The sequence below is a fragment of the Mauremys reevesii genome, linkage group 2, assembly GCF_016161935.1.
Source record: "Mauremys reevesii isolate NIE-2019 linkage group 2, ASM1616193v1, whole genome shotgun sequence".
Lineage (NCBI taxonomy): Eukaryota > Metazoa > Chordata > Testudines > Geoemydidae > Mauremys > Mauremys reevesii.
In genome coordinates, this window is record NC_052624.1 from 199,882,702 (window position 1) to 199,905,841 (window position 23,140).

Genomic DNA, 23,140 nt, shown 5'->3' on the forward strand with positions numbered 1-23,140 from the left:
GAAGTTCTAACCATTTCAGGAACAGACAAACAATTTAATCCATATTACATAATTCACTGAATACAGTTGATCTCATCCAAAGTCACTCCTGAGAGCAAAATAGTTTTAGCATTACATTTTATATACAGCTATGAAGGATTACTGGAAACCAAAAGACTCTTCTTATATCAGGAGCACCTCATGTTATGTATATTGTTACGATGCCTGTTTGCACTTTTAATCTGCACATATTACTTCAACCATAACAATTTCCACCTGCTTTGTATTTATAAAAATTCATATTAATTAGCTGATTTTATAATCATTTTTATCTCAATATAGGTGCCCTTTTCCATTCTAAAGTACTGATGCCAGACATCCAACATAATTGGGCTGCACTGAGAAATGACTCTCTCTGCTCTATAGCCCTGAAAATGCTGGTCATTATTACACATCTTTGCATATACATATCTTTATGATTGCTTTGTCTGAAGCAAACTACATCCTGCACACTATAGCTTTTTTGTTACTTTACATGTTAGCAGCTTTCCTTTAAGAAACAGGCTTATACAGTCAGATGTATCACCATTTTGACAGAGCACAAGTTGGAGAATTGTATTGGTTTCTGAACCAATGGAATCAAAATAATCAAGACTTTAGAATATTTTTCCAGTCATTAAGCTGAGAGGAGACTTGAATGCAGATACTGGAACATACAAATGGAAACATCTGTACTTGCATGCTTTTAAGTGAAAGGATAAGCATTATTTGTATTTTCTTTGTTGTCTTCCTTGTACATATGCAAGATGTTTTTAGAAAAGTTTACCACAGATAGCAATGACAGAACATGATGTAATTATATTTTTCATTAAAAAAGCACTAGAAATCAAAGGCAACCAAGACAATGAATGTTTCCCTAGAACATTTTTCTCAGCTACACAATGTGTGTATACACCAAGGTCTAACACACTTAGCTGCACCACATCAAGTCAAGCTGTCCAAGTACATACACAATTTTGCTTACAGGAGTATATCCCTTCCAGAATTTGTCAGTTTACAAGTAATTCCCTGTGTTGGATTATGCTTAGTCAGAAGTATGGATATATTTTTTTTCCCAATACTACCACCTACTTGGTTTTATGACCTGTATATCAGAAATGAGGCAAGACGTAAGATTAAGTGCAGGGAAGCATTTCAGACCCAATAAATGCATTCTCTAAAACTTAGATATATATGGTTAATAACAGGTAAATTTGCCAAGAGTTGCATGAAAGTTTTTTTGTTTGTTGTTTTTATTGGGGGAGAAGTTAAATTGAGGCTTGCTCAGCAAACATCAATTCCTCTGCATTATGGAAATTCATTATGGGTGTTTGAATAGAAAAAAAAATGTATTTAAGAATATCAGTTAAAATGGAGTTACAAAGAGAGCTGATAGATTAGTAAACTTGAATGGTGTACCCTCTATGAAACCAAAGGAGAATCTGCCCCTGGAAGACACCCAACAGACTCAAAGATGCAACAGAAGGTTGACTGTTATACACCCACACAATCCAAGTAAATATTTTAAAACCAGATACTGAAAACATTTGTCTCCCAATATTTATACCTGCTGGATTACCTACATTATCTCCATGTCTCAAAATAAGTTAGATAATTATCTGTTCTATAGCTGAAAGCAGCCAAAAAACTGTTCCGAACTTCATAAATAGAATGGGAACTCTTAATGTTTGTTTCAAACTTCAAATACAACAGTCTAAGCCAAAGAATGAAAGTAAATTAAAAAATATCCATTTGTTACAAGTAGCAAATTACCACGAACAATGAATTTGTTAGGAATCCCTCTAAAAGTATGACACACACAAACAGGCTACCCAGCAGAAAATCTGTTAATTTTATTTCTGTTTTTAATATTAAATATCATGGGACAGGATTGTAAGGATGAAAAACTGCCAATAACTGCCTCACAAGGGATAAGAAAGAAATTCTGCCATGATATTAGCAAAGTAAGGTAAAGGAGAAAATTTACACAGTAAGAGGCACCATTTTCCCTCCAGAAAACCTCGTCATATTCCTGAACAAGTGGGGTTAGCAATCTAATAAATCATTTTTCAAGAGGTAACAGCAACAGATAAAATTTTAAAGGATTATTAAAATAACATTTACAAGACTCTGAACAATTTTTGAACTCTTATTAAAACCACAGAAAGAAAGAACAATTCTTTATTTATGAATTTTCATAAAGGACTGAATGTGCAACTGACACCTGCTATTGATGATTTAATGTACAATTTTGTCCAGCAGCCGAACAGTTTGTCTTTTTTTAAATTGTGTTTTCTAACCGTGCGAGATCATTAAAGGCAAAGCCTGTATGACGCTGTACACAAAAATGGTCACTTGGGCCATACTACCAATGAAGTGGTAGGTAAACAAATCTTTTTCTGGCCAAGAAAAAAAAAAAGGAAGCTGCACTCTGCATGCTTCTCTCTCTCTCTCTCTCTCTTTTTACAAGATGAATTTCCCTAGAAAGAATCCAATGAAAATGGCTGCAATTACAACAAGAAGTGAAGGAAGAGGATTGGAGCCATTCTCTCTGAGGGCCAAGGCTGTGGGTGATCCAGATTTATCGGAGTGTGTTACCTTTCTGAGCCTCAAACCTTCCTCCTGAAAAGAACACATGCAAGAAATTCATGAATATGGAATCATTGTCTTATGAATGGTGAAAATTTAACCAGGACACTGAATCTCTTTGGTAAGTATTTAAACCAGGTCATACAAAATCATTTTAGAAGAGTAGCTGTACTATTACACTTTCTTTTTTCCAATATCTAATCCACATGTATTCCACCCTGTTTGTGTATATCTATTAGTAAAAGTAAGAAAACTTATCTTGCACACTGAAAAATCCATCTTTAATTTACACAAAAATTTTAAGTAAATGAAACAACTCCCCACTAGCTAACATTTACATTTTGTGGTTTCCCTATGTGCTTTGATATCACAACTACTGTTTAGGAGTTAGCTTTATTTCAGATTTCTTTATACATTAAAATGTTAATATTGACAATATAGGAACTGTCATATACCCAACAGCTACAACAACAACATATAGTTGTGTACTGATAAATTATAATTATGGAAGTAACTTTAGATAATGTTTTCACCTCTTAGCTCATAGTACTACTACACAAAGCTAGCAGAAAGCAACACTACATTGAACACAACTAGTAAGTGAACAATTAAGGGATTTTGTAAGCTAAAATTCTGTGATCTGCAATGCTGTTGCATTGGTTCTCAGCTATATTCACCTGAGTAAATATATATGCACCTAATAAACAGACCCAAAATATTGTGAAAACAGATAATAGTGAGTTTTTATGAAAAGCTGTAATGCAGTGGAAACTATAAAGACACCCAAGATGTTTGAGTACCAACTTAGAAAACGGTACTACTTATTCCAGCAAAGAATCCTGTGGCACCTTATAGACTAACAGACATTTTGCAGCATGAGCTTTCGTGGGTGAATACCCACTTCTTCGGATGCAAGAACGGCTACCCCTCTGATACTACTTATTCCACTACATCTTAAAAATATATATAACTGGCATACTTTCAAATTCTCATCAGTGGAAAGAAAAAGATACTGACCCTAAACAACTGATGAGTGTTCACATTTAACATGAACTTGTGCTGCACACATTCTTGAATCATGGAATAATAATTCCTAGATGTTTTAGAAACAGGTTTAAAAATAAGATCACTTACTTCTGAAATTGACACAGAAATGGAGTTTTTAGATGAGGAGAGAAGTGATAGCTTAGCTAACAGTGCTGCTGAAGAAATAGCTACATTTGATCAATCCCTATTTCTTAGGAGAACAAGCAAATTATATAGCAGATGATCCTTGTTATACAGATAATTGTATCTACTTTGTTCATTCTAAGAAGTATTCCCCAAAATATTTCCCCTTTTTAAGTTTTATGCAGATAAAACTTCAAAAGTTAAGTTTTATCTGCATGCATCTATACAAATCCATGTCTTTTAATCACCTGTTTAGGAGTAACTCATTTTATGAAACTCATTAGAACAGAACTTACTCTCAGGTGCCGATTTTCATCTGACAGTTTCATCACATCAGCCTGAAGTCTTTTGCACTCTTCCACTAGTTTCCTTGTTTCAGTATCATTAAGAGAGACACTATGTGGTTTTGGCATCGGTCCATCCTGTTTAGATGTATTCAGGACTGGGGCAGATTTGCTTGCTTCTACATCATTCTGCAAATATTAAGAGTAACCTGAGAATTTTAATTTTCTAGATCCAAAGAAATATTTACAGCTTAATATAAAAATTGAAAAAATTAAACTACTGCTACAATGTATTTCAAATGAAGTTCATATCTGAGGTAATCCAAAACACAGCATTAAAAGGCACAAGAACATAGCATTGTTTGCATTTAGCACAATGCCACTGAGAAAAAAGCCAATCCTTATACTTCTTGAGTTAACTGACTCAACAGGCATCCAAATGATAACGTAAGATGTGAACTTCCATTTTTATATAAAAGGAAAAGAAAAAAATTAAGTAATAGGAAGCAATAAAAAACGGCTAACATTAGAAAGATGAAATCCAGGACACACAAGTTCTGTTAAGGACTGAGGTATGATAAGGAAATAAAAATATTTTGAACTTTGAGTGCTTCTCATGCAAGGAGCTCAAAGCACTTTACAAATATTGATTAAACCTCACAGCATCTCAAGGAGGAAGGACTCCACTTATTTTGAATATGGGTGAACAGAAGCAGAGGCTAAGTGATTGCCCAAGGTCATGCAACAAGATTGTCACAAAGCTGGAAATAGAATCCTGGAGTCTAGATTCCCACATTCCTGCTCTAGACATTAAACAATCTCCAGTGGACATTAAAAATACCATTCCATACAGTGGTGACCTGGATTAACTATACAGTTAAATGGAATTATAAAACAAAGCAACCACATGCTAACACCACTGGAGATAACAGTAATTAATATCATAGTAAATTATGTTAACACTACTTTATTTTTTCCTGATTAACTATGCAGTTACTTTTACTTAGGTCACCACTCTATTGCACCTCTTCAAATAGCAAGTCAGTCGTCTGATTTGGTATTTAACTTTCAATTTAAACTTAATATGGCAATTATGTAAAAACAGAAGATATCTTGATTTCAATATGCAGAAAAAACAAAGGTCTTTATAACTAACTGAACTTCATTAGTAACATCTCATTACACCTGTTTACATTTTACAATATATTCTACTGTATGGTCATAAAGAGCCTAAGGGCCAAATCCTGCTCTCTTCCATAGGTAGTACCTATTGGATTCAACAGAATTACTTGTGTGAGGAGAGCATGATATGGCACTTGGTTTATTGCTGGTTTGCAAGCTAACTAGAAATTGCTTTAACACACAAACTCCACTAGAGCCCTATAGCTTTTACCTCCCTGGAACAAACCTGCTTCTTCTGCTGTCTGACCTCACTGACTGGTTCCTTCATGTCAATCTTCTGGCTATAACTGCTAGGTGTCTGAAGAAAGTTGCTGCTCATTGGAGTGAAATACTTGTATCCTGGTGTAGGTAAATCCTGAGGTGGCAGGGGAGCCATACCCTCAGTACTCGGCAGATTTCTCATTGCAAGATTTAAGGGAGTGACTAAACCAACGGCTAAAGGATTAGGTTCTGCAACCCCACGCTGCTACTCAGAAAAACATAAACATTATGTACAAGCAGTAATATAAAGGGACCACGTTATAGAAAGTACAAAAAGTTTGCTTCAGATGTTAGTTTTATACAATTAATTGCAACCTTCATTTGACCCCTTTGTGTGTATCCATTATAATGCAGACTTTAATAATATCACCACATACTATTTTTTTCCAATGAACTTCTGCCTCGTTCTGTGGACAAGATGGATGCTTCTTAGGGCTCTGAAGTGAATGAGGCTGTTGTCTGCAAGACTCCTGCCTAGGCTTATGAATGCAGAGATAGTTCCCAAATCACAATTAACAATATTGAGGTAACATGCTTTCAATACACAGGCCTGGGAGTTCTACTCTTCAAAGTCCTGCTCCCTTGTAATTTCTGAGTAACTTGACAGCAAGTTGTTATTTTGAATGTCAGACAGTGCAGAGAGGACAAGGCCTCTTCAATTTACACAGCTTGAAATTACCATCTGCCACACAATTTGAATGGATTTTGGTGCAGACAGGTAAAAAGATGCATCTTTCTAACCTGCATTTCCCTTCCTTACTGCTAACCTGAAAGATGGACATAGGGCCCACGAGTATCTGTACTAAGCCTAAGTGCAGCACCTCCTTTTTGAGGAAAACTGAACTCAAAATTACAGGTTTGAAATGACTGATTGAAGATTATTTTTAAATGTACATCAATACTTTCATTAATATTCAAATATTCAAATAAGGTTTTAGTGTATGAAAGAAGTCTTGCAAATAATACTGAAAAGTTTCATTTGTTTACCCAATCTGTTGAAACAGCCAAGAATATTAAAGCATCAAAATGAGGGCTGAAAATTAATGCAATATTTATCTATTGATATTCTTAAAACTCACAAATTCTAAATGTTGTACCATCTGTAAAGGCCACACCACAATTTGTATTAACTATATCCACAGAATGTTATTCCTCGAGGCAAAGGTTTATTTAGCACAGTTCACCAACTGTACACCAGTATGTTCACTTAATATGGTATAACAATTTCCTGTTTCATGTTTGCAGTGTTACTGTATCCATGTTGGTCCCAGGAATATTAGAGACACAAGGTGGTAGTTCTTTTATTGGACCAGCTTCTGTTAGTGAAATACGTGCTTTTGAGCTACACCAACCTCTACTTCAGGTCAACTTCAGTTTGTCCAACAGAAGATATTACCTCACCCAACTTGTCTCTCTAATTGTATACTAAGTACGTATATACTCGTTCATAAGCTGAATTTTTTTAGTAAAAAGGGGAAGCACCAGAGAAGGGGGTCGGCTTATGAACGGGTATAGAGAGCGGGAGAGGTGGGACACAGCCCCTCCCCCCAACAGAGGGTGCAAGGAGAGGCTGCACAGCCAGCAGAGCCAGAAGGAAAGAGGAGGAGCTTCTGGCCACGCTGCTCTCCCCCCAGCCTCCGAAGCAGATGCGGCTCCGGTGCTGACAGGCTGCAGCCACGCTGCACCGCCCGGCCCACTGGAGCAGCTCGAGCCAGACCAGAGACATCCTCCCCTGGCCCTCCCCATATAAGGTGGGAAGAGATGGGATAGGGAGAGTGTGGGTGTCCTGGGCTAGGGATGGGCTCAGGTGGGGGGTGGTCACCGGGGTTACTCCTCTGACCTCCAGCTTCTCCCCCCCAAAAAATTTCCCCCGCCCGTCAGAGTAAGCAGCTGGCATGCCAGGACACTTTGTTTACTTAGGTTTACCTCCATGCCTGCAGACACTCGAAGTAAACAAACCATCTCAGCCCACCAGTGGCTTATCCTGATGGCCCAGGAGCCAAAGTTTACTCACCCCTGAATTATTTTCCATTTTTAACTTATCCATCTGGGGGGGGGGGGTCAGCTTATAAACAAACCGGATTATGATTGAGTATATACGGTAATTCAGTTCATCACCAGAATGGTAAAGTTAATTAAGGTAAAAGGGGAATATGTGGGAATATGAAATAAAAGCTATAGGATAAAAGAGGGACACTTGTCAAATGTTGAATAGACCTGGAAATAGGGGAAGGAAGGCAAATTTAAGTTAGATGACAAGTACACTCTTGCATTAGACAACATAGCCTGTATTATACTGAGGTATAAAAATACCAGGAACCCCAAAGGAGAATAGTACGAGTTAAGTGCAATTGCTTTTAAAAAATATGGCTCCAATATTGCAGAGCTAACCATTTATTTAAAGAGCATGTTCAGATTTTGTAAAACCATATCATATAGTGAAAGACTGCAAAAAGCCAGCTAGCAACGTGTTTAGGGGTTAAGAAAAAATTGTTTTTTAAAATTAAGTTACCCATTTGCTAATTTTCTTCCTTTTGGTATCTGGGACATTCAGCACAATGTTTATTATCATAGCATCTTTAAAAACACTCAGATCCATGATAAACTGAAACTGCTGCAAGATCTTAAAAGGCTAATATAACATCACTTAGTTTCTGACTTACCAGTTTATCATTTTCATTGGGCATTTCAAACACACATCTCAATTTGGAGTCCATTAGATCATCCGGTTTTGCTTCTTTCCACTAAAAATGACAATTTTTATGGTTATTTAATGTACAAGGTTCATGCAAACCAAACCCAAACATTTCCTAAGTGATCTGCTTGTATACCTTCTCAATACTCAAGTTTGAATATTGCCTTTATTTCAGCTACAATTTTCAGACTCTGGCTTTTAAACAATTCTCATCACCATTATTCTACAAATTATAATGAATAATGGAAGCTAGAGATGTGTAAAAACTAAAGTCTGGAAATAAAGATGAAAAACAGAATGCAACATTATGAAGCAACTTTTGATTTTAAAAGCAAAGAACTAAAAGATGTTGTGATAAAATACAGAAAAAAGTCTGTACTGTATTTTATAATGGCAGTATTATCTCCTTATTAACATGATCCTATATTACACCTTTCAGAGTAATTTTATTACTAAAGGAGGCCAGACTAGATGGGCCATAGTGGTCCCTTCTGGCCTTGGAATCTATGAATCAATTAGTTCTCCTTACCCTAGATTTCTGAACTAATTACCACATTGCAGCTTTTAATACATTACTGTTTGGGCCTATAGAAATATTTCATAGCAGCTGATAAACATTTTGAATTATAGTACACTGTCAAATATACTCAACTATAAGAAAGGCTGGAATATTCCCTCCTTGCAGATAACCGGTATTTAAAATACTGCCACTTAAAATATGTTTTAGGCTTACTGAGTTCCAGATGTCAGCTGCAATTCTTGAACGCATCCACAACTATTCCAACCCTCTCCTGCTGCCAAACACCCTTTTTATGGCTAAGTAAGCATTTAAAGTCTAAAAAACAGTCACAAGACTTCCTCCTAAGAATGGTAAACAAAAATGGCCCCCTACAACAAGCTTTAAGATTCAGAACAGCCACAAAAATTGTATATGTCCACTAGGGGGCAGAGCTTAGTCAAATCACTCCCAAATAGAAATAAGTGTTTCCATGACACACTAATGAACACAAAGAGGTATTATATACTGTCTTATCTCTTAAATAGAATATAAAGAATGGTCATAAAGGCATCCCAGGACACTAATAATATTAAGCACCATTCAGCATTGATCTGATATTGAAACCCTGTGATATATCAATGTTGGTTAACAGTGTAGATTTTCTATAAATGAGTTGAGGAAAATCGTAGTATGTAAGATATCATTTTTTGGATGTCCATTTTAAATACACAGTGTGTCTTTCATAAGCCATTTTATTTTTTGGGAATAGATTTAATATTTCAAAGTTAGTTTATACCAAACAAATTATAATTCTAGCCAGACAGAAAAGCGGTTCAGACAACAACCTAGCTTTCTGGTGGTTACTTCATGTCCCTCCACCTTGAAACACTTTTTTAAAATTACTTACCTGTAATTGTTCTACAAAGATTTACACCTCAACAAATAACTGCCCTTGGGTCTCCTGCTCCTGTGTGTGGACACAGAGCAATTCCCTACACTCAATTTTTGAGCTGCTGGTTCCAGCATGGGCGTATCTTGAGCCACTTTGCTGCAGAATAATGGCCCAATACTCCAAAGTTAAATTCCCTCTGAACTGGAGATCAAATTATTCCCAAAGGAACAACATTTAAAAGAGTAAAATATTAACCAGTTACAGATTACTCAATTCTGTTGGAATGAAATTGGTTGAAGAATCTGTTGAGGTGTTCATCTTCAAAAAACAGCCATTACAGATAACTATGCTCAAGGGATGCCTAAAGAAAAAATTTTTAATAATCAAAGTGAAAACTTTGAAAATGGTAATTTAATGGTGATGTGAAGAAGAGAGGTACTCTTTAAAATATATTTATTTTAAAAACCGTGCAAGTTTTAATCAATCAATTTGTTTAAAAAAAAGCTAAAGGAAAGACAAACAGGTATACTGAAAAGCTCCTAAAGAATGACAGTTTGGGCAGAAGTTCTGTAACATTAATGTCTGTAAAACTCCATGCACTGTAAAACTCCTATTCCTCCAAACATTGACTTCTGCTAGAGTCCAAACTGAGCAGTGGTACTTGGTATGTGAATGTAAATAATTCCATGGAAGTGGAAACAGATCTGAGGTTTGCTGCAGTAGGTGATTTGCCTTGCACTAAGAGGGCTTCTGAAATTATCTTGAGATGAAAGCATTACAGATAAACAGAATCAGTTTGAAAAAGCTATATTCCACAAAATCCCTTTCCCCTTTTTTTCCAGAGGCATTTAAACTTGGCTGTACAACATTTTACAATCAAAATGATTAATTTTCTGCAGCTTTAGAGCAGAGGGTATTGAGAGTTAGTGTATTTTCAAGGATGGTAATTTAAAATAATGTTTCAGAAGTAGATTTTTATATCCTTCCTGGATAATGCCAATAATCCATGCAACCAGGATCCAACAGAGCATGGGGTTGGGACAAAAAACAGACAGGGAGCTCCACTGAGGCAGATTCTTGCTAAACTCTCCAGAAGCTTCAACAAAATCTGGAGGATTATGACTACTTCTGATGAAAAGAGGCCATACTGAACCCTTCAACTTCTGAGGAAAAGGAGATACAGTACAAGCCTGCTGAGCCCTAGTGAATTTAGTTTTTTGTAAAACCTGTTTTCTGGCCTTTGCCCTTTTGTCTACTCTGAGTTACCCAGGTAAGCATCTTGGGAGTGCACCAGGGCTGACCAAGGAAGTTCTTGGAACCAGCACCAGTGGCAAGAGCCTCAGACCCATTCCCTGAATCTGAAGGCACATGGTTACTAGATCCTTGGGGCCAGGGGGACACTCTCCCTCTCTGCCTCCTGAAGGAGACATTGAGGCCTTGAGGTTAGAGCACCCTTCAGAACTAACTGTAATGGAACAAATATCTCCAGAAATATCGACCATCCACCACTTCCTGGATCTGTGATGCTAGCTTTTCTTCCTCAAAGACAGTGCTCCAGCATACAAGATCTCTAAGTGTTACTGTTCTTATCTTTACTCTTAAACGGAGCAGAGAGCACACAGAAATAAACACCTCTACGGGAATTGAGCCTTGGCTGAAGACTCAGATGGATCCAATGGGATACTGGCACTGACCCTGACCTTCAGGGTTCCTTAGCAGTGAGGGAATCCCTAATACTTAGGGATCCAGTCACTGCAGGGAATCCATGTTTGAAAAGAGGTTTCTACAGTGCTGATGAACATTCCAGTATCAATGGGGTCCTAGACTCAACCAGCTCAGATTAGTCCTTTCTCCAGCACCAGTTGTACATGGCTTTAGTGGGTAATCTGTCTTTTGAGCCAGCTTTCAGAATTTGGGAATTTTTGAATAGCACAACCAACTGTTTGATCTGAAGTTAGTTGTGGGTCCTTGAATCCGAATTCCTGCATCATGAGGAAAGCCTGGATTATGTGTCTATATAGCCAGGTAGGCCCCAAGTATACAAGTCGTGTACATGAAGCATCTATCTCATGGGTAGGCAACCTATGGCACGCGTGCTGAAGGCGGCACGCGAGCTGATTTTCAGTGGCACTTTCACTGCCCTGGTCCTGGCCACCGGTCTGGGGCCTCTGAATTTTAATTTAATTTTAAATGAAGCTTCTCAAAACATTTTTTAAAACCTTATTTACTTTACATACAACAATAGTTTAGTTATATATTATAGACTTTAGAAAGAGATCTTCTAAAAACATTCAAATGTATTACTGGCACGCGAAACCTTAAGAGTGAATAAATGAAGACTCGGCACACCACTCCTGAAAGGTTGCCAAACCCTGATCTATCTAGAAAGTGGACCTCCCCAATGTAAATCAAACAGCTAGTGTACATCAGCCTGCCTCTAGGAATATTGGAGAGGTATGAAATGACCAGGTTTAACTGGTGTATCTTCTCCAGGTCTTTGAAAACTGCATCGGCTAGAAAACTCCTGATGCCAAGAATGGAATGGAATCAAGCCTAGCTGTGTAATGGTTAAAAAAATTTGGATGAGAAGCCTAAAACTCTTAGTACCACTATAACAATAACTAAACTAAATTGAAAGAACACATATGAAATATACAAGAGAAAGCCTTGGGAAAATCCAAGTTAAGATCCTTAGGCATGGGGCAAAATCATTTGCACTAACAGCTAAATATGACAATAACTAAGGTATTGGGACCACACAGCCCTTATATACTCTGTGCTCTAAATGCTTTCCAGAAAACACCTGTACTTCAAAGACTAAAGGGTACATATCCCAACAATTGTATCTGTCAGCTCAACATCAGGTATGTGCTTACTTCTACAAGAATGGAAAGTGAGTTTGTAGTTTGTGCATATTTTTGCCTTCTTGGTCTTCCTATAGAAGAAGACTTATCTTCTCCACCAGACTATTTTGATTCCCATTAGACTGTCCCAGCTGAACTTCTTTTACATCCAGTAACGCTGTTCTCATGTTAGAACTTGCCACTTCACACTTTCTTTGAACTCCTTCACACTAACCCTGTTTACTGTCTGTTAACTGACTGCAAGGATCAATAGGCCCATGCTGTAATACCCAAAACTAATTCATCCGCGCATCATTCACATTCAATTTGCCTGCTATTCACCAAGCCCCCATAAATAACTTTCAAACAAAACTCATTAAGCAATTCAGAAGCACTAATTACATGATTTTGCATTTGTGATTCAAAACCTTTGATCACTTATTCACAGTAGTCAGAGAGTTCTTCAGAAAATGTCTGTTGAGTTTTGTTCCGGAGTAAAAATTACTTAAATTTGAACATAACATGTTTACCTATTACAGCAGAAACTGAATTTTAAGCAGGCAGCATATTCATGTTAATACGTTTACTTACCACTGCCTCCATATCTGAAGTGCTTGGTGGCGCAAAGATTGTCTGTACCATAAACTTGTGTTTACTCTTCTCATTTGGGTCATAGTCAAAAGGCTGTAACATTACTGTACAAAAAACAAATGTAAGATTATTCATGGTTCTTCAACTGATCATTTAGTGCAAGCATATTAATCATTTTAGCTTTAATTCAATTCTCACTTGACTAGCCTTTAACAAAGCCACAATGCAAATGAAGAGGAGGAATACACTGTAGCAACAGCTGTCACCTGGAACAAATCTTACAGCTGTATAAATCCTAGAATTTACAACACTTAAAGCCCATATTTATAATAACCTGTTTTGATCCAAAACTACAAACAGGCAGAACATTTTTTAATTTCTACCAGTACCAGAAAATATTTAAGATAAAGACCAAACAAGTTTAATTTCCTTCAATCCATTTTTAATTCCTCTGCAATACAAACTGAACTATCTTAGGGATCATAATTTGCTGTCTGTATAGTCAGAAACATATTGTAATTTAAGTGACTGCAAAGACAACAGACCCCGAATATAAACGATGGTAGTTACAATCAGTATCCACTCCAAAGAGTTTTTTGAAGACAGGTGCTAGTTGGGCCAGCTTCCCGCTTCCTCTCTGGAGAGGACAGTACAATGACAGACAAGCAAGTACCAGCCCATTCTCCTTTGATACTGGTTACCTGTAAGTTCTACCATCTTCCATACCTAGGATCAAAGTGCTGATAGCCTCTATATATATATATAGAGAGAGAGAGAGAGAGGCTATGTCAACAATGTCTTGTAGACGTGGGAGGGGGAACAGATGTGCTTGCATACCTTTTTAAAAAAGAAATCTTTGGCTCACAAAAGTCTGAACAACTATTTCCCACTTTCCTATCACCCAAAAAAGGGTGATGACATTTCTTGTTTCTAATAAAGAGGAATAAAGTTTTCACCACCCTGTTTTTCCAAGGATGACTGAGAACCTAATAGGATTAGGATAATGATAAGCGACTGAAATTAGAGCAACTGAGAAGTAAAGAAATTTTTGTTCAGACTGTTTAAAATTTGTTTTTTTTTAAATCCTATTTAAATAAAAAATTCTGACAGAGTGGGGTGCCAGGCTCTCTTTCAAGCTTTAACACATGCCTTGCCCTTTCAGTTGAGGCCTGGTATTACCAGAGTGGATGATATCTAATTCTCCAAGGAGAACTCCAGAAAAACAGTTAAGACTTTAAGGTAAAAAGATCTAACAAGTTCAGAATTGAAAACCTGAACCACTGGGGTCTTTGCCTACTCCAAGACAAGCTCTATTAATACCTCAAAATCCACAGAGTTGTCCAAAGAACGTTCTGGACCATTTATGTCTTGGAAGAGTGAGTAAGCCACTGTTGTGTCAATATTCTTATAAAATTAATTTGATGACCTAGGTAATTATAAGCCAATTAGCATAACAAAGCCTGGGCAAAACAATGGAATGACTGATCTGCCACACTATCAGTAGAGTTAAAGGACAAAAATATACTAGTTGATACGGTTTAATGGAAAAAAGTCTTTTCAAACAAACATATATTTCTTTGACAAGATTACAAGTGTAGCTGAGAAAGGTAACTGTGTTGATATAATATACAATACATATAACACAATATACACTTTTGGATTTCTTTGTCTTCAATACTGCATGACATTCTGATTTAAAACCTAGCACAATTCAAAAATCAATATGGCACATGTTAAATGGATTAAAAGTAACGGATAACTCCCCATTTAAACTTGAGACGTATTAACCAGTGGGGCTTTTCTAGTGAGATCCTGAAATAATCACTCTCAGCCCACCACTATTGATTAGATTTTTTGTCAATGATCAGAAAGAAAATATAAAATCACTATTGATAACATTTGCAGATGATAAAGACTGGCGATATGGCAAATAACAAGGTACGGTCATTGATAAAGAATGATCTGAGTCATTTGGAAACATGGTGTGTGATCTGCCTTTTAACATAGCCAAATGCTAGACAATACATCTAGGGACAAAGAACGCAAGCCATACTTACCGAATAGGAAGCTGGATTCTGGAAAGCAGCAACTCTGAAAAGTACTTATGGGTCACTGTATTCAACTAACTATACATGATCCTCCACTGTGATTCTGTGGCAAAGAGGGCTATTAAAATACCTGACTGTGTTAACTGGGAGAATCAAGCAGGAGTAGTGTGTGATATTACTTCTGTTTTGCATTGGTGAAACAACTGACTGAATACTATGTTGAGTACTGGTGTTTACACTTCAAAAAGGATGTTGAAAAATTGGAGAGGTTCAGAGAAGAATTAGAGGGATGATTTGTGCCTGGAAAAGACACCTTACTATGAGATTCTAAAGGAGCTCTACCTAATTTACTACAGAAAAGGTCAAGTGGAATCTTGATCACAAATCTATAAACTGACTACCCAAGGAAAAGATATCTGATACTAGAGGACTCTAGCCTACCAGACAAAGGCATAATGAGATACAATGGCTGAAAGGTGAAGTTAGCAAAGTTCTGCTGGAAATAAGTTAAGTTCTCCATTACTCTTGGCAGATATGTCTAAACTGCAAAAAAAAACAAAGAAACCCACAACAGTAAGTTTCAAAGCCTGGGTCAACTGACTTGGGTTCATGCTAGGGGACTAAAAAATTGCAGTGAAGATGTTCCCAGTCAGGCTGGAAACACCTACACTGCTATTTTTAGTCCTGTAGTATGAGCCCAGTCAATTGACCGGGCTCTCAGGCTCCTTATCCGAGGTTTTGGTTTTTTTGCAAAGTAGATGTACCTACAGAGTCTTTAATTCAAGGTGTCTCTCAGTGAAATGTTCTAGCTCAACCATAAATTGTTGGTCTAGACATAGGAATCACTGTAGAAACTCTTTGGGCTGTGATCTACCTCTTGCATAACAGTGGCCCAACTTGTTCTCTTCAAGAGCAACTGTTAAGAAGAAAAGTTTATTTGACTATAAATCAAAAATTTGCTCCATAAACTGTGCCCGGCAACTTTTAAACAGAATTGTTTGAATCAGCCTTCCCAGTCTCCTTCAGCCACTTCTCAAGATTAGTATCCATGTGAATCAGGAGTGCTTTGAGCATCTGCTCCCCACATCCCTGTTGCTGCTTCTCAGCAGCTCCTCCACTGGCTCCTGCCACACCACAAGAAGGAAGAAAAACAGCAGCTCTGGTTGTTCCATTGGCAGCTTCCCTGCTACATTGTGGAAGCCCCACGGAGAGCAAGACAAGAGCCTGAATGACTCTGCCTGAACCTAGAGCACCGGACAGTCTCTACGCAAAAGAATAAATGGACACAAATCTGACATCAGGAATCATAACATTCAAAAACCAGTGGGAGAACACTTCAACCTTTCTAACCACTCAGTGACAGACTTGAAGGTGGCAATTTTGCAACAAAAAAACTTCAAAAACAGACTCCAAAGAGAGACTGCTGAACTTGAATTAATATGCAAACTAGATACTATTAACTGTGGTCTAAACAAAGACTGGGAATGGTTGGGTCATTACACCAATTGAATCTATTTCCCTATGTTAAGTTCTCCTCACACCTTCTATGGGCCATCTTAATTATCACTTCAAAAAGTTTTTTTTCCTCCTGCTAACGATAGCTCATCTCAATTGATTAGACTCTGCCTGTTGGTATGCATACTTCCACCTTTTCATGTTCTCTGTATGTATAAATATCTCCTGTCTGTGTGTTCCATTCTATGCATCCGAAGAAGTGAGCTTTAGCTCACGAAAGCTCATGCTAAAATAAATTTGTTAGTCTTTAAGGTGCCACAAGTACTCCTGTTTTTTTTTTTTGTTTTTTTTTGCGGATACAGACTAACACGGCTGCTACTCTGACACCTAGCAAAGGATTACTTCCCTACTCCTTCCCAATACCCAAAGCAGTCTAGGAGAGGGGGAAAAGAATGACAAGCTGGATCCATATGGTGGGTCCATGGAAGTGGTGAGGGGACAACCTGGCTCTTCTTTCCTTCCCTCATGGGAGGTGAGAGAGCTCCTTCCCCATGTGCCCTCCCCCCCCCCCCCAATAGGGCAGTGGGATGAGCTACCAGAGCCATTTGCTCACTCATGGGAGAGTACAGCCCTTTCCCCAGACTCTGGAGAGGCAGCCCGCACCCAGTATTCTCAGTACAGTGTGCTGCTGCTTTGGCAGTACCATGGGCCCAGTCTTAGATTAAAATACATATGTCCAGTTATTTTGGCTGGCTGACAAAATTTTGCTGACAACACAAGTGGCAGAAAGGCAATGGCAATTTTTCAAACAACAGCAGCAAAACCTGTCCAAGCCAAACCAAACAAATTTTCATGGGAGAAAGAAAAGGCACTGTCAGTCCCCAGGGCTCTTCCTCTGCTGAATTTCAAAGGCCTGCTGCAAACTATGGACATGTTAGAGCTTCTTTAAAAAGACTAAGAACTTTTTATAAATGGAAAGCATTAGGCTACCTAAATAATCTGGGAAAGATAGTTATTGAATAGTGGATTTGTGATGCTGTGATTAAGCTAATTATATGGTCCACTTAATCATTTTAAATATGGAATGTACTATATGATCCAAGCAACTGTAAGTTTTCATCTAATTTTTAAAGCGTCATTAATTATAATCAGATATAAAATACAGTGTAATTACTTCACAGCCATAAAGTGATGTCCCACTACAAACTGAGAGTGGATTATAAACAAAAATATGCCTCTCTTGGGCAAGGGCATCATTAATTTTTCTCTGGTCCTTTCCACCTTCCCCTCTTGCTTGCATACACTCATCATGGGTGATGACAGATTATAATTGTAATTCAGTATCCTGCATCATATCTTTTCCTCACTATCCCACCTTCCCATTTCCTTTCCTACTGCATAATCTGATCTTGAACCACTTTTTTTTAAAGTCACACCCATCTATACAGAAAGGGTAATTTGAATGTGTTAACTTGTCCAAATTAAGTCAAAAACATAATAGTTTGTAACAGACAGCTAAATATTTCAGTATCCAGGATTTTCATTTTCATATATTAACTTTTGGTGTACAAGTTGTTGTGGTGGCACCTGCAAGCTTAACAATACTGAAGAGACTGTACTAACCATTCATTATCAACAATCCTTTACAAAAAAACATAGTTAATGATGTTATGCAATAGTTTCTGTAAGGGACAGGTGGCAAAGTGTTTCATGTAGTATCCTGGAACAAGAGAATCAGAACTATAAAGCTGCACAACAAACTTGTTTTTACCTGAAACAGTTACAGTTGATCCTGGGTCAATAATTCCACTGTTTGGCCGCACACAGTATCGACGAGGCGCTGTGGTCTTCACTTTGAAACATACTTTTCTATCTGATGGGTTTCGTAGCTTAAGATTTGTAGTGACTACATCTGTGAAGGGACCTGTTTTGTTTTTAAAAAAAAAAAAAAAAAAAAAAGGTATGTTTCTCGGAAAAAAACTTGCTTATGCAGACCTGAATACTCTTAAATTAATTTCTTATAGCAAAAACTATCTCCTGAGAACATTAACAATTACAAAGCATGCACCAAGGTACATATTCTTCTTGTTAGATGTCCAGACCCCACATGTACTCTATTACACGACAACAGTGTGTGTGTGTGTCTGTGTGTCTCTGTGTACACACACACACACACACACACACACGCCAGTGCATACCTCTGTAATACAAACTAGTCACAGTTTGGATTCAAATTATTTAAAAATAGTACAGCCAATACAGAAAAGAAAACATTTTCAGCAAAGTTACTATGCTTATTTTCCCACAATTTTCTTGAAATACTATATGATAGTCAAAGGGTTAAAATCACTATGGCAGTATTTTTCCTTAGAAACAGAAGCAACGCATATTTAAGATTAAGAAACCTTCTATAGCTTTGTTATACTTGAGTAGTAAAACGTTTAAATCAGAACAGGTAAAATTCTGTGATACTGAGATGCATTAATTGCTCGCTGGTTGACCGTTGATAGAGTTGCCAAGGACAAAATGGGCAGAGACACTAATCCTTTAACTCTCAAGTGGTCTTTCCAGATGTGGGCAGAAAAAAAACTGGCAGAGAAGACAGAAATGTTTAAATTGCTGTTGCCCACACTGTACCTATTCTGTGGACAAGAGAATTCAGCTTCCATGGTTATCCACACAGCTCTTGATGAACAACACTGTGTTCGCCAAAAAACAAACAAAAACAAAAAACACCCTACGGTTCTAGATGAGAGAAGTGACTAGACTAGTTGGCCAAGCAAAGAGACATAGTTTCAGTGTCAGCAATGTAAGCTCCTTCTCTTCAAGCAGAGCCCATCCTCAGATGGCACCTAGTAGCAATGGCATAAAGAGAGGAGAGAAGAGGAAGCTGCAGTGTTCCAAGCACAAGTGAGGTTAACTGGCCCCAAGCTGTGGGAAAGCAAGATAGCAAAAGCACTGAATGGGAGGATGCCTGCTTATAGTTTTATTGAGAAGGTTTTATATATATATATATATATGAATGAAATTTGCTCTTAACTGAATTTCACATGCAGAGTTTTTAGCTATCACAACTACTTTGGGGCTCTTAAATGACATTTTAAAAATCCTACTGCAACTTATTGTGAAAATGCTGAAATTAAAACAACTTCTATTTTAGTTTTTGTAACTGACCATAGTTAAAACAGTCACACACAAAAAGAACAACGTTTTCATTAAATAAGACAAAAAGTAAAAGGATATAAGCCCTCAAATTTCAGGATATAACCCAGCCCTGAGATCAGGGATGAAACTTTCCCTATGTGTAGGTTAAGTCTGTAACAGGAATCCCCCAGCACCTCTAGATGAAGCAACTGGTATTAGCCACGACTGGACAGGATACTGAGCTAGATGGCCCACTAATCTGTCAGTATGGCACTTCCTTCATTTCTACAATCCTGTGAACCCTCAATCTGAATCCTTGGTTCTGAGAGATTGGAGAGGAGTTGATAACTGGCTGAAGACAAACGTTAGGACAGGGAAGAATGGACAGAGGCTTCCACTTAAACCATGTCTACATTTTGTCTTGGATGCGGAGCTTGCCAAGCCAATTTGCAACAGCCTCATCAGCGAAGTGCAGAACCCTCAGGTCACCATTAAATTGGTAAGAGGGCAGTCAGTGATGTGAAACATTCTCTGTCTTTGTCCACAGCGCACCTGGGATCTTCCTGCTAGCCAGCCCCAAGCGTGACGGCTGGCTGCACATTGTCCCTGGCTCATTCAAAATCGGTTCAGAAGGGCCCATGAACAGTTTGGCAAACCAAGGCTAGGTATACATGTGGTCAGGCCAGTTATAAGAGACTGGTTTCTGACATCAGCTGAAGATCATTCTTCATACCACATTGACATCACAGAAAAACTGGGCAGGGCAAGTGGTCCCACAACAGGTGCATCGATGAGAAGTGCACTCTTGGGTGGTTAAAGAAGTCTGTGTATAGTGGTAGGACCAGGATTGCCCCGATCTTCTCAACCATTCTGGCTGTAGCATACTTATCACAGGTGCTCGGAAGAGTGATGTTGCTTAACACAGGGAGCCATGGTACTGGTATGAGTCGAATCATGCCAGTTACAATGCGCACAGTTGAATATAGCTGTGCATCAACCAACTTGACATGAGATGAATGGAGCTAGACAGGAACAGTATTCTGCTGCAGATGTACAGAGGGCTAAAGGGGATGATCAGAGAGTTTGTGCATTTGCTCCCCATGAAATGCCAGCCAATTCGCTTAGAAGGCTGTTATGCAACCTCACCTTAGCTGCAGTTGTCCTCATGTGGTTAAGACAGGGGAGGGATAGCTCAGTGGTTTGAGCACTGGCCTGCTAAACCCAGGGTTGTGAGTTCAATCCTTGAGGGGACCATTTAGGGAACTGGGGCAAAAATCAGTACTTGGTCCTGCTAGTAAAGGCAGGGGGCTGGACTCGATGACCTTTCAAGGTTCCTTCCAGTTCTAGGTGAGAGAGACCTCTCTCTCTATTTTTATACATACATACACACACATTATATATATATATATATATAATATAATATAAATAGAGAAAGATCTAGGATTACTCCAAGGAAGACTGGGTGGGATTCATATTTCCATTGAGAAAGATACTCAGTTCTTGGGCTGCTCTAGCATTGTAAAGATCAAACACACCTGTAACTAACTATTTTGGTCAGACTTAGTTTTAAATATCTACACTAGAAAAGGTATACTGAGATAGTTAAACAAGCATACCAATTTAGCACAGATGCAGGTTACAGCAGAAACAGGGTGAATAAAAATTGATGATTTTTTTTAAAAATATGAATACATTTTATTTTAAATTAAATATGAGTTTATTTTTTAAAAATAGACCTACTTAAAAATAAATTTGAAATTGACAACCTACATAAGGCCTAAAATTATAATCTATTTAAATCATTTAAATTAATTACAATCTTTAATATTGAGCAATAAATATTTCCTGCCAAGTTTTAAAGCAAATCAAAACCACTCAACTGGTGGAAGCCATTTGCTAAGCAACCGGAAACAAAGTTTGCTGAAGTCCTAAACCAGCTTTTGACAGCAGTAGCCTCTTCTGCAGGGTCAAAGAGAATGCTTTCTTCATTTCAGTTTACACAACTAGTTCAGTTCAAAGTTAAGAAAGCACTGGGAGTTGAAAAAGCAGGAAAGTTTATTTTTCTCTCCCAGTGTATGAATAAAAACTAGATGCGAGAATGAGGTCTTCTAGCTCTAAAACCTTGCAGACGCTATGACCAGAAACAAAATAGTTCAATTTGCTAACTACAGATAATACCTCCTTTGTTTAATAAATCATATTAAATGCAAAACTTTTTGATACACAAAAAAGTTCATCCAGCACCTTTAAAGCCATTTTAATAAAAATTTTGTGAATTTTAATTAAATTTGAATTTCCATCCAGAGCTTGACACAAAACAATTAAAAAATGAATCTAATCAATAAGAAATGTATCATTCACCATTTTCTAAACATAAGAGTAAAAATTAAGAATCTGAATGAATATAAGTTACATTATATAACTGATAAAGTAAATGTGCATATCGTGTATCATGCTGACTAGCAAGAGGAACACCAAATGTAGTGTAAAGGCTATATTTAGTTGCAAATCAATACCAACTAATGAGAATCATTCTCTCTTTAGGAAAAATAATAATTACAAATGCAAAACACAATTAAAATTGATTATTTAAAATCAAGGTTTCCTGCTGGGTGATTAAAACCACTTTGATTAAAGTCAATCCAACCTGCAAACAAAAAAACACTTATCCTGGTTTGGTGAGCAAAATAAGCTACATAGGCATAAAGTACATTTGCCAGCATAAACTGCAGCTACACTAGGATTTTGCCAGTATTGAAATAACACCCCTCAAAAAAATTTACACCCCGAAACCACAAAGCTACATCAGGAAAAGTTTCTTGTGCAGACCTGGTTCCACTCTATTCTGGTGAAAAGAGAAACAGGACATGAGGAAAATCTTTTTTAGCAGCAAAGACTGCAGAACCATTAAATTTGGTCTCTCCTAGGGTGACCAAATAGAAGTGTGAAAAATCGGGATAGGAGTGGAGGGTATTAGGGACCTATATAAGAAAAAGCCCAGCTGTGAAAAAACAATTTTGCCCCCCCCCAAATAAATAAAAAGCCATGACAAAAGTCTGATCTTGCAAATAAATCAGCAAGAGACAAAAAATATTTTCTTAGAGAAGCATTTAAAGACAGAGGAAAACTCTTTTGCAAAATATGTAACATTCTCAACCATGAAATGAAATAAACAACTGCAAATCACATGAACAAATCACAGAAGCATTTAAAGAGAAAGGCTGAGTTGCAAGGACAATGTCATAAAATGCAGCGCACAATCTGTACATGTTTCAGCACAACCACAACTACACAACGTCATCTGTGACAGGGCACAAACTTGTGCCAGTGCAAATATATGACTACCTAAAACAGGCCATCCTTTCATATGACATATGCTTAACACTCAAGTGAAGAACGAGAATTCCAGGAGGTTACCAGCTACAAGATGCATGTCTTATAAATGTTGAGAGAAATAAACTCAAGGACA

General features: G+C 37.5%; 1 protein-coding gene across 4 annotated transcripts in view; it reads right to left on the reverse strand.

Moving 5' to 3' along the window:
* The window catches only part of VAPA (VAMP associated protein A), a 44,975-nt gene continuing 21,835 nt past the window's right edge, over nucleotides 1–23,140 (reverse strand). For 2 of the 4 annotated variants that reach the window (XM_039524723.1, XM_039524722.1), the window contains exons 2-7: nucleotides 18,299–18,451; nucleotides 13,025–13,128; nucleotides 8,168–8,248; nucleotides 5,470–5,709; nucleotides 4,074–4,250; nucleotides 1–2,640 (exon numbers count right to left, since the gene is read on the reverse strand). In XM_039524723.1, coding sequence (XP_039380657.1) covers nucleotides 2,482–2,640; nucleotides 4,074–4,250; nucleotides 5,470–5,709; nucleotides 8,168–8,248; nucleotides 13,025–13,128; nucleotides 18,299–18,451 — 914 coding nt within the window. In that variant the 3' untranslated portion in view covers nucleotides 1–2,481. Of the gene's footprint in view, nucleotides 2,641–4,073; nucleotides 4,251–5,469; nucleotides 5,710–5,881; nucleotides 5,984–8,167; nucleotides 8,249–13,024; nucleotides 13,129–18,298; nucleotides 18,452–23,140 lie in introns of all 4 variants that reach the window. The other 2 variants (XM_039524724.1, XM_039524726.1) reach the window with 2 other exon arrangements.